General features: G+C 40.0%; 1 protein-coding gene across 1 annotated transcript in view; it reads left to right on the forward strand.

The window, feature by feature from the left end:
* Nucleotides 1-3,050: 3,050 nt before the first annotated feature.
* Nucleotides 3,051-12,402, forward strand: part of LOC147231680 (5'-AMP-activated protein kinase subunit gamma-2-like) — a 28,831-nt gene continuing 19,479 nt past the window's right edge. Inside the window, exon 1 of the mRNA XM_086150649.1 lies at nt 3,051-3,398. Within this exon, the coding sequence (XP_086006775.1) occupies nt 3,315-3,398 (84 nt within the window). The 5' untranslated portion in view covers nt 3,051-3,314. The remainder of the gene's footprint in view (nt 3,399-12,402) is intronic.

The raw sequence follows: 12,402 nt of genomic DNA on the forward strand, positions 1-12,402 counted from the left end.
CTACCCGTTTCCTCCGGTTTCCTCCCACAGTCATGCAAAACATGCAGCAGGTTCATCAAAAAAACTGGAAAAATTGCAATAGAGAGAGTAAAGAGATGTCTTTTGGTTTTTGAAGCCCTGCGGTTGCCTGGCGACCCAACCGGTCGAGGCAGAAGGCCGTCTGCACCACTGTCCAAGGTTTTGTCTACATTTGGTTTCAGTTCGTTTTGAATCGTAACTAAACAAATTCTGAAATCTTCTGTCATGAACATCCACTCGATGTGATGATTCGGCATCTTTTTAATTATCCTTTTTTTCCCCAAAAATCATATTCTCGGCTTATGGCCGCTGATGAACTTGTGCATTTTTGGTTTCAGAGTCTTCCAAATCTGATGAATCCTGCACACTCGAACCTCTGATTGAATTTGGAGGAATCCGTCTGACTTCAAAACAACAGAAATGTTGAAATCATAAACAGCTTGAGGTGCTTTTTCGTTCCACGCGGCTGAACATTGCACCCAAAACGCTTCGATCGACATCACTGCAAAACACGCGAGGTGATAGACAGGCAAGAACTGTTTCACTGACCTTTGCCTGAATCAATAGGGGAACGAACGGTAAAGATCTGCAGATTCTTCAAACAAAAAGTTTAAAAATGTCCCGTTTTGGAAAAATGACAGAAGGCCATCCAGTCATTATCTACACCGCTTATCCCGGTCAAAGGGTCAAGGAGGAGCTGAAGTCTTATCACAGAGGCGGGGTGTAACCCGGACTGCGTACCTGTCAATCAAAATTGACCAAAAAAACACATACAGAGACATCCAACCCAGAGTCTTGAGAGTCTTCAATGCATTAACTATCTCTAGATTGCAGAAGGAAGATTGGTTTCTGACCCTCAATGCCAGGAAGTAACCAGTGCTATGATGGACCGGTGCCCTCGGCTTGACTGAGATGGCCGACTCTGTTAAGGGTCCATTTTCCGGACGAATAAGAGGCTCTATTTACGATTCTTCACCCGAAGAAACTGTGTTCGGGTTGGCTATAGCTTGGCGGCCTGAGCGGGCGGAAGGTCGGCGGTTCGACGCATGCCGAAGTGTCCTTCGGCAAGACTCGGATCCCCGGATTGCACTCCAACGGCCCCGTTAGCGCCTCCCGCGGCAGCTCTGATGCCATCTGTGTGTGAATGTGTACAAACGGGTGAATGCTTTCTAGTGTAAAAGCGCTTTGAAAAGCACGAGGTGTGACATGGTCTCCACCTATATTGCACTTTCACACCTTGCGGTTTTCAAAGGGCTTTACGCCGGATTAACATTCACAGATCACACGCTGACGGCGCTAACCGGGCCGTCGGGAGAGGCTGGAGTTCAGTGTCTTGCTCAAGGACATTTCGGGTATATAGACGCGAATCGAACGGCGGACCTTCTGATAGCTGGGACACCCGCTCAAACCAACGAGCCGCGTAACCATGTATCTTTGTTGAGAATGAATTAGAATGAGCAAACTTTTATTTGTCTGACATGCCTTCTTGAAAACTTCCCAATAACGTTGAAATAAATTGCTTAATTCATGTTAAATTCTAGTATGATGGTTTTACCTCAAGTATTTTCATATACTTTTTAAAATTTTGTTTTAGTTAAAGTTACATAAATGTGATTTTTAGTTTTTAATGGTTAAATATCACATTTTTATATTCATATTTATTGATATTGTTATTGTTGCGCTGCTGGGATAAACGAATTTCTCCTATGGGGATCAATAAAGTATTATCTTATATTTTACACGCGTCAGACTCTGGTGGGCATTGACGGGACATTTAAACAACCCCCAAAAGTTGTTTCCCCCGAAACATCTTTGTTGTATTTTCCCATATTTTCTTGAAAGGGTTTTGTACACCCTTTCTTTCATTCCAACCAAATGTAATGCATTTGGTTGGAATGAAAGCATTACTGCTGCAACCAGCAGTAATGCAGTGAAATGTCCAACTACTACAGGAACAATAATAGATGTTTTATGATCGCAAAGAAAAGATAAACTAAACTTAATTTTAACTGTTTTTAATTTTCTTTCAATGATGACAGGTGAGGCCCGCCCACCCCTGCCTCTACGGACTGCACGTCACTGATATGTATATATATATGTGTGTGTGTGTGTGTATACACTACTATACTATATATACTACTACTGCTACTACTACTTGTGTTACTATGACTACCGTTACCATCCCAACAGCTTCTATCACCAGTACTATCAGAGAAGGCTTTTTGAAAGTATTTAGAATCAGCAAAACTCTATTTGTCCCCTGGGGCACATAGAGGTAGCAGCATCAAAACTGTGAATAACATCAAGAATACAATAAAAATAAAAAATGAAAAAATAAATAAATAATACAAAACAGAAAAAAAAACAGATTATATATGAAAGAAAGAAAAAGAAAGAAAACAGATCATATATACATATCAATCTATGTATATCAATCTATATAATATTTTCATATATATATTTTCTTTTCTTTTATTATACATATATATATATTATCTGTTTTCTTTTCTTTTTATATTTTTAATATTTTTTATATTCTATACTTTTTGTATCATATATATATATATGTGTGTGTGTGTATATATATATATATATATATATATATATATATATATATATATATATATATATATATATATATATATATATATATATATATATATTCATTTTGTTCTTGATGTTCACAATTATGACGCTGCTACCCCAAGTGGCCCCCAATTGCCCCAAGGGGGACAAATAAAGTTTGACTGATTCTGATTCTAAATACTTTCAAAAAGCCTTTTCTAGTAGTACTAGCGATAGAAGCCGTTGGGATGGTAACGGTAGTCATAGTAACGCAAGTAGTAGTAGTCGTAGTGATGAAATACTAGAGTTAGTAGTAGTTGTGGTGATGTAACAGTAGTCATAGTAACTGTACTTTCTCTCCTCCGATTCCCGCCCGGAGCGCGCATCGGCGTTGGCGTGCGCGGCGCCGAGCTCCGGCCGGAGCCCCGCACGCACGGCGCGCCTCCCTCCCCGGAGGAATCCACCGGCTCCGGGGCTGCTCCCGGCGGAGCCGCGCCTCGGAGCGGCTGCGACCGTCCGCAGCGCCCGCTGGTGCGCAGCCGCAGTGGACAAACCGACCACGCCGGTGTCTCGACCGGAAGTGGACTCCGTGTCCTGACAGTTTACTGGAGACTTTTTGCAAGTGCAAGTCATTTTTTTTGTAACAAAATAACAAAGTCCTGGAGAATAGTGCCAGTGCCACAACCGTGCATGCACTACTGCAGTACTACTGCTGTATCACTGCCTCTGTGATGGGGAGCACCGCCGAGAGGAAGGGGGAGGAGGAGGAGAGGAGCTGCAAGAGGAAGAGGAGGCCGCTGAGGCTCCACATGCCCGTGAGTGACAAGGAAGGGGGGGGGTGTTCATGCCTATTTTTCCCATTTGCTTTGAAACGCAGGACTTGCAGGCAAAAGCCTCCATTATCCATCCACATTCTGCAACTGTTGCTCATCATTTCCCTGAACCCCGCCGCCACTCCCCCAAACAAGAAGTAATTCTACTCTATGTCTATTCCTGGACGAGTTGTTGGACCGTCTCTTTGTTGGAACGCAGGAAATCCGAAACATCGCTTCGGGTTAGGCTGTGAACCATACATAATTTAATATACTAGTTGCGAATAAATTAATTAGGTTGGCCGCCTCGTTTGTTTTTGTTTGCGCTCCTGTGCAAATCAGTGTCCTTCTCTATGATTACCAAAAAAAAAATTCTTTGAGCCAAAATGTGCTGGAAAAATCCCTGCAATTAATGACAAAATAGCAAAAAAAAAAAAAAAAAAAAGCGGGTCGGGTAAATCAAAAATTAAAAAAAAAAAAAAAAAAGAAGCCTCAACTTGAGCAAAGCAGCGGTGCGGTGGTTTTTGGAGACCCTAAATTACCCAGAATGAGAGAGAAAAAATGGTAGTGTGTCTCTATACGCAGGTGAATGAGAGGATAAATGGTTGCATGTCTATATATGAGGTGTGAATGAGACGGTGTATCATTGTACGTCTGCATAAGACATGTGACGAGACAGTGAATGGATGAATGTCTCTATACGACATGTCAATGAGAGGGTGAATGGTTGTGCGTCTCTTTATTTGCCCCTGTGATGGACTGGTAAGCGGTGCAGGGTTGACCTCACCTCTCACCCAATGACAGCTTGCAGGACCCAGCACTCCAGCAACCCTGACAGCAAGATAAACAGAAAGTGTAAATGAAATAGATAAACACATAGATACTGAATGAATGAAGTTATGAAAGAAGGAAAACCTAAACTCCAAATATTTTTAAAGGTTTACCAATTAGTTTAAAGTGGAGGAACGGATATTCGTACGGGTGCATGTGTATGACATGATAGTTAATATTTTGTCTTTCTGTCTCCGGTCGTCTCCTCTGCCGCGTTTGTGTTTGCCTTTTGTTTTAGAAACATAGGCAGGAGGTGCGGCTCCTTGGTTTCTCGGCAGTGACCGTCAGCAGCTCAAAGACGCGTCCCTTCTCCTTGATGCTAATCAGTTTCATCTGGTGGGCGTGAGAACTCACACTCAAATACTCCACAGCTGCAGTTTTTGCATGTTTTCTGCATCCAGTGCTGAAAGTCCTGTGTTTTCACTGCAAACAGCTTTGCAACTTTGAACTGTGAGGCTGTCAGTTTAAGTCTTCACTACTGTTGAACAAGAACCACACAAACCTTTAAATGAAATATCATTGCAAATATAATATAATTATTTGATGTAAAATGTGATTATATATATATTTTATTTTATATATATGTATTTTATATATATATATAAAAAAAATATATATATATACACACACACATTATTATATATATATATTATGTATAGTATTAATCATATTATATATATAATATGATTAATAATATATATATGATTATATGAATATTATAATTATATTTTGATCATGCAAAATATAATTATTTGAGTTAAAATATATGAGTAAGTAATAGTCATGAAGTCATGAATAATAGTCTTGAAGGGAAAAGAAAAGAAAAATCTATGAGGAAACATATTAACTTAAATAAGGAGAAATAAATTCCATATAAAAACATTTAAAAAATTGTGAGGACAAGAATTTAACAAGAATATAAAGTAAGTGATTCAATTATAATAATTGAATCACAAGCAAAGAATATTTTAAACACAATTTTATATTACTATTACAAATCCAGCTCACAATATTGGGATCAGTTGTTAATCAGAGAGACGCGTATTTCCACCCTGTCACAGAAAATTAAGTCTACCTTTTCCTTATAATAAGAGATCAATGATGCTTGATCAGATTTTATATGTTTAAAATGGATATCCTTCAATATGAGGACCAGACTGAAAAGAATTAGTTCTTACTGGGACGGTCTGACCGGGGGGTCCGAAGATTGGGGCATCTCCTGTAGGGGGCGCTCACTGCACTTTTGCGTTCCTGGAACAGAATCATTTCACGTCTACTATCAGCTGATTATTGACCCCGGCGTCTCCGGTCAGAGTTCATCATTTGAGAGATAAACCGGTTTACGGTGCGTCTTTAGTCCTCATGAATCATTAATGTCGGGTTCCTGAAGCCACGTGCAAATATCAAACAATAAAAATACAACGGGATTTCTGCCTGTTACGCAGCATCTCCGGCTGGCCGATAAATGTAACTTACTGTATGACACACACACACACACACACACACACACACACACACACACACACACACACACACACACACACACAAACACACCGAGATTTAATCAATATTGAGTGTTTTCAGATTGATGGCGGAGGTCAAGCTCACGGACCAAAAATAAAAAAAAAGATGACATTCTTGGTTGCGTTTGACAAAAATATTGTGGCTATAAATAACATTTTACTGGATAATTTAATTCTTAAGGGTGTAGTCGGATTGGAAGCAAAAATCTAATTATATGATGACTTATGGCGACCATCTCTTCGCCGATTGGACAGATGAAGGTCACATGATGTCAATCGAATGCTGTTAGCAGATATCATTTCCTTATTCCTTTTCTTGGTGTGTGTATTTCTGTGTGTGCGTGAGTGTGTGTGTGTGTGTGTGTGTGTGTGTGTGTGTGTGTGTGTGTGTGAGTCATTACTCTTACAGTAAATGGGTCAAAGGAAAATCGCTACCAAACACCTGAAGGAAGTATCTTAGTGAGGGCATCGCGACAGCCTTGCTGCAGGTCAGAGGTCATGGGAGAATTTGTTTGGCGTGTAATCACACAAAACCGGGGTCAGAAGCCAGGGTCGATCCACCATCCAGAGTTGAGCTTAGAAATCGGACAAAAATGGCCTTAAGCGAGTTGAGAACAAGCCGAAAAAGGGCTTCTGTCAATCACAATCAACATCAAAATGTTTATGTAATTTCTGTAAACTTACTTTATGGGGAAAAGATTCGTCCCTAATTTGTCGAGCCAATAATCAGCTGATAAACAGAAACAATAACAAAAATGTTAAGCTCCAGTTGGATGATGTACAACTGTGATAAATACCTCTGTTTATAAAACACACCTGCGGGGATTACGGCTGTCCTCACTCCTGATTGGCTGGACCCTCCCTCCCGGACCAATCGGGTGGGGGCAGGCGGGGGAGCAGCCGCAGAGACGCAGTCATTCAGAGGTGTCAGGAAAGAGTCAGCAGTGGGTCAGGAGGCGGCGGAGGGACGAGCAGGACGGCCGAGTGTGACCGATTGGATTATTGATCATCTGGAAGCCAGAACAGTAGGTAATGGCAGCGTCTGTGCTTAGATCTGTAGTGGGTTAATCAGGTTTCCGTGGAAACGGGGGGAAGGAAGCCCTCAGAGCTCCTACAGAAGTCAAAGCGCTAATTCATACTGACCATGTTGTTACTGGGGTACAAACTGTTGTTCTGTTCAGAAAAGAGGTGGAAGGATCTAGAAATGCAAACAGATGAAGCAATGAACTGATTGGGTCGGTGACCTCTGACCTCAGGGGAGATGGGTGTGGGGAAGGCTTGGGTGGGGGCTTCAGTCTTCACATGGGACTCCTGCCCCCCTTATTCACTGTTAAATTCTTTATAAGCTTTTTTTTCCATTTTTCTTTTTTTTTTTTATCTATTTTGGTAAATATTTTCATGTTTTTATTGTTTTTAAGGGTATTTGGCAGATGCTTTGACAATGTTTTGCTTGTAATCTTTGAATTGGATGATGATTTAATGCAATTTTGTAAACCTATGTTGACATTTTGCTATTTTAAAGATTTTTTTTATGCACATATTGATTGAAGTGTCACGTTGAGAACCAGTAAAAAGCCCTCAGTGCGGCTGGTAGCTCACAGTTGACTGATCGGTGTCGCAAATCAGATAAAACAGTTTTGAAACCGCTTGGGGAGGATCCATTGCTGGACTCCATTGTTTAATGAGCTGTACCTAATATATCGGCCAGTAAGTGTAACGCCCAGATGGAAGGGGTGCAAAAAATCGGAGACCCGGTTGTTGTCAGTGACGCTTGTTTGAAGAAGCGAGCTGTTAAGAAAAAAATCGAGCTAAATCTCTAAACCTGAGTTCTGCGCTGCTTTCCTTCAAGTATATAAATTTCACCGACTTTGCTTATTCACCAGACCTTTTTACATATTCTTATATCAGCATTGACATGAAGTGGCAATGAAATTTTACATTTTTTTTTAAATTTATGGATTGAATTCTTTTGAAAAATGCTAATTGAGTTTTTATAATTACATTCATTTATTATCTATATGGCTTATCCTGCACTCAAGGTTGCAGGGGGATGGTGGAGGGGGGGGTGCTGCTGGAGCCTATCCCAGCTGTCATTTGGTGAAGGGGGGGTGGGTTCACCCCGGACAGGTCGCCAGTCGATGGAGACTTACAACCATTCACTCGCTCATTCACACATCCGGACGATTCAGGGTCTGCAGTTAACCTACTTGCCGTGAGGCAGAAGCGCTAATCGCTGCACCGCTGTGCCAACCTCATATTCATGACAATAAATTACCATTTACTATCATGTGGAGAATAGTTTCCTAACCTGTACTTCACAAATTCAACTGCAGAAAGAAGAAAAAAAATGAATTAATTGTACTCTGTTGTTATGAAGACAAAGACCTTTTTTGTTAAATTGACGGGGCTGCGATTGGCATCACTTTTTGGTCCGACATCCACGTTTTTGAGAAAGGAGTGTGACAGATGTTTTCAATCGGACGCGTGGGATGTAGTTCCCACCGTTCCAGCGGGAGTCGTGACAAGACATCTCGGAGCTGTTAAGACTTTTAAAAGCGATGTGTGGGAACGTTAGGTTTGGTGCTTTCTGATACATTTTAGAATCAAACATTATTTTGTGAATTTTTCATCCGGCGTCTGTTTATTTATTCAAAGAAATGTCTCGGTGCCGCGAGAAGTTCGATAGCGTGGACGAACACGACCCGCTGTGTGTTTTTGTCTGCGTGTGGGCGCACACGCTGGATCAAGATTTTAGCCGCCAGATTGCCATAGCAACCAGAAATAATCAGAATTGTGCAAGGATGAATGTTTGTGTATGTGTGTCAGTGTCTGTGTGTGTATGTGTGTGTGTGTGTGTGTGTGTCTGTGTGTGTGTTAGTCGCCCTCATCTGGCTTCTAGCGACCCCCCAGCGTGACCCTGCGTCACCGTGACCTCAGTTGTCGGGCCCTCGGCAAAGAATGTGACATCATCGATTTTCCTTATTAAGATCTGACTGATGATGCTTATTACATCATGAAAAAACACTAAAAAAATAGAGAATATGAGAAAATGATAAATCTGAGCTTTAGCACTTGGTTGTAATAATGTTCACCTAAAAATAAAAAAAGGTTTGAAGTTTTTCTAAAAAAGTGCCAAATTAATAAAAAAATGACTGAATTATTGTTTACAGTTTGAGTTCCTCATTAAATAAAAATGTTAAAAAATGCATGAGTTGATGATCAATATGAGCTTTAACACTTGATTTTTTTGGCTTCAATCATTTTTACCTAAATTAAAAAAAATAGGTTTGAAGCTCTGAAAGAGGTCTTGTGAGTGTAAAATAACAAAAGTGCCTAATTATTAAAAAAATACTTAATTATTGTCTGCAGTTTGAGTTAAATCATGAAATAAAAAAATAAAAATACATAACATGAATTGATGATAAATCTGAGCTTTAACACTTAATTTTCTTGATTGTAATCATTGTCACCTAAATTTAGAAAAAAATAGTTTGAAGCTCTGAAAGTGGTCTTGTGAGTATACATGAACAAAAGTGCCTTACTATTAAAAAAAAGGGAATAATTGTCTGCGGTTTGAGATACATCATGAAATAGACAATGTAAAAAATACATAATATGAGTTGATTATAAATCTGAGGCTTGACACTTGATTTTCTGTTTTGGTTGTTTTCAAGAACATTTAGAGAGAAAAAATGAAACTCTGAACGTGGTTTGTTAACATAGAATTACAAAAGTGCCAAATTAAAAAAAAAAAAACCTAATTATTGCCTACATTTTGTGATACTGGATCAGATCTCCGGGACTGCAGACCAAAATTTCTGCGAGTACAAGGGTTCCTTGAACTCACCTCTAGGGGGCGTGGATGATTGACAGTCAACCTGGAGATCCAGAGGACGAAGGCGGAGAACCTCTGCTGCGGATCTTGACGGAAGGTTTTGGATTGTCAGCGGAAAACTTGCTGAGCCGGTGAAAGCCAGCGATCCCATGGTCAGATATCTGTCAGCGCGCCTGAACCTCCATCTCCAGGAGTTTCCACTGCCGTCGGCAGTTTGGACTCCAAACGCTCCCTCTTGGGTTCGGAGAACCGAGGAGAGACTCGAGCGATTAAACACCAAACAAATCTGTTTACATTTCCAAAGACTTATGTTTTAAGGGCTGAATCCTGGTAGTTTCAGTTGACATTTGTATTTAAAAACGGTTTAGTGTTGTTGCCAGGCAACACGAAGCCTTGAATTTTATCATGCAAGGACAATATCGTGAACATAAATAGTGAATAACAAGTAGAGTACAGCCGCTTGTGATACACCTTTTAGAAAAACTCCAGCGGCAAATCACACAGGAACAAACTTCACACCTCTTGTTTTCCTGCCGCCTCTTCATCGTGTACGTGTAAAACTCAAGGCCTGCGGGCCAAATGTGGCGCACCAAGTCATTTTATGTGGCCCGCAAAAATGTCTTAAAAAGTTCGATTGCCTTAAAATGAACAATTCAAACGCGTGAATTGACCATAAACTATATTTCCCACAATTTATGCCGATCCTGTTACCCGCAAAGTGACGCCGTCCCGCAATTAGATCGCAGAGTATCCACATCGATGCAATTTTCAACAATTCATTTGTCGTCACATCATGAGGCCGATTCATTTTAATACTACATTTCCCATAACTTGATCTGATTTTTATATGATCCACTGAAAACTGACATTAGTATTTTTAGTCTACATAGAGATGTACTTTGCTAGATACAGCTAAAAGATACACAGACAGTATGAATAAATATGTAAGTCTGTTTTTTTTTTTTTTTTTAATAAATGGACTCTTTCAGTCCTGCGATTGTTCGTTGTGTGGATACGCCTGCAAGGTTTCCAGGGAAACAATCAGTTACTTCCACAATTTTTGCAGGAAATAGACCGATCAGTGGTCTACAATTGGAAATAAGAATAGTAAGTTAGCTTTGTAGATGCAACTGTCACTTGAAAATTCACAAGATGGTTTTCAATTATATTCTGTTTATTTATTATTTGTTATCTGTCTGTAAGTCTGTTTTTTTTTCTTTCTTCATTTTAATGAGAAAACTTTGAGAATGTCAATAAAAAAATAGCAACGCATTCTTATTTAGACTTTTTGGAATTGAAACCAAACTTTGAATTTATTTATTACTGTATTTATTTATTATATAACTACTAAATGGCCCACCGACCACTACCTCCACACCAATGGCAGTGTTCTGGAGGACTTAGTTGGTTTGAAAATTAGACCATTTAAGTCACGTGCACACCGCATTATTTTATGTGTCTCGCAAAAACATCGTTAAAGGTCTGATTGCCTTGAAATAAACAAGTCTAACACCTGCATTGAACATAAACTACATTTACCATAATTTATGGTATTCGTGTTAAGTGACGGCATCCCGCCATTGGATTGCAGTGTATCCACATTAATGCGATTTTCAACAAGTGATCCCTAAATGTCCAGGAAGAGAAAAGTTGATGCAGATGCAACGCTGTTTCAAGATGCATATATAACATTTTGGATTTGAATGACTAGTAAATTCAGTTATTTTACATTAAAGAGTAGTTACATTTAGTTACATTTATACTGTTACTGTTACATGTGGCCCTTTGAGGGCAACAATTATGCTGATGTGGCCCTCGGTGAAAATGAGTTTGGTTTTTAAGATGGTGGTGAGATCGGAGACGTTTGATAGTTTTGAGATGGAAAAGACAAGTACGGCAGAGGTGAAGATGTTTAGGTTCTCTTTGGGACAGGTTTCGTAAAGGGTCTATCAGAGGGATACGTGTTGGATGTTTTGGAGATAAAGTCAGACTGAGATGAAGCTTGGAGGTTAAGAGGGGAGAATACAGAGAACGGGGTTTGACGGAGGGAGATGATTGGCCACATCCTCCTCATCCGTCCGCTTCTCGATCGCAGGACGCTTTTAGTTGTTTCTGGAATATATTCAACGGGGGTTGTCGGGGGGGCTGATGGCACCGGTCCGAGTTGAAAGGGTTCGTTATGTTAATGACAGTTGCTACGCTGTAATAGGGTTGAATGGGATCGCTATGCTAATGTATGCGTCGTTACGGGGGTGTCGTTCGGGGAACAAAGGTAAGAATTCGGAGGTCTCACCTGAGTTAGAATGTGAAAGGGGAATTGTGAGGCTAATGCTGAGGTTGTGGAAAACAAAGAAGACCGTTAGTTCACTCCGCTGCTGCTCGTCACAGAAAAAACATCGATGCTCTGCGGTTCGTTTGTTGTTATAGGAGTTCTTTCAGGCCTGGCCAGGCGGTCGGGCTCAGCGTTCTCGTTATGCAATCAGAAATTGTCTGGTGGAGGCGCACGTTTTAAAATTAGTGATATACAAATCAATCAATAATATCATTTTTAAAACAACTTACTCTCACTTCACACTAAAGCCATATCGATTTATTGATAGGGATCGTTATTGATCATGAGACGTATTGAATTTATTTATTGAATTCACTCCTTGACCTTGATAAAAAGAGATATCTAAATATATTATAATTATCATCATAATTGATATTTTAAGATTACTTTTAACACGGTTAATATAAGATGGCACCACCGATGAGGCATTCACACGTTTTGGTCACGGAAGGACGAAACAGAAACATGTTTAATTTTGTTCATCCT

This window comes from Fistularia commersonii, chromosome 8 (assembly GCF_037954325.1).
Source record: "Fistularia commersonii isolate RoL2024-O1a breed Wild chromosome 8, RoL_Fcom_v1.0, whole genome shotgun sequence".
NCBI lineage: Eukaryota > Metazoa > Chordata > Actinopteri > Syngnathiformes > Fistulariidae > Fistularia > Fistularia commersonii.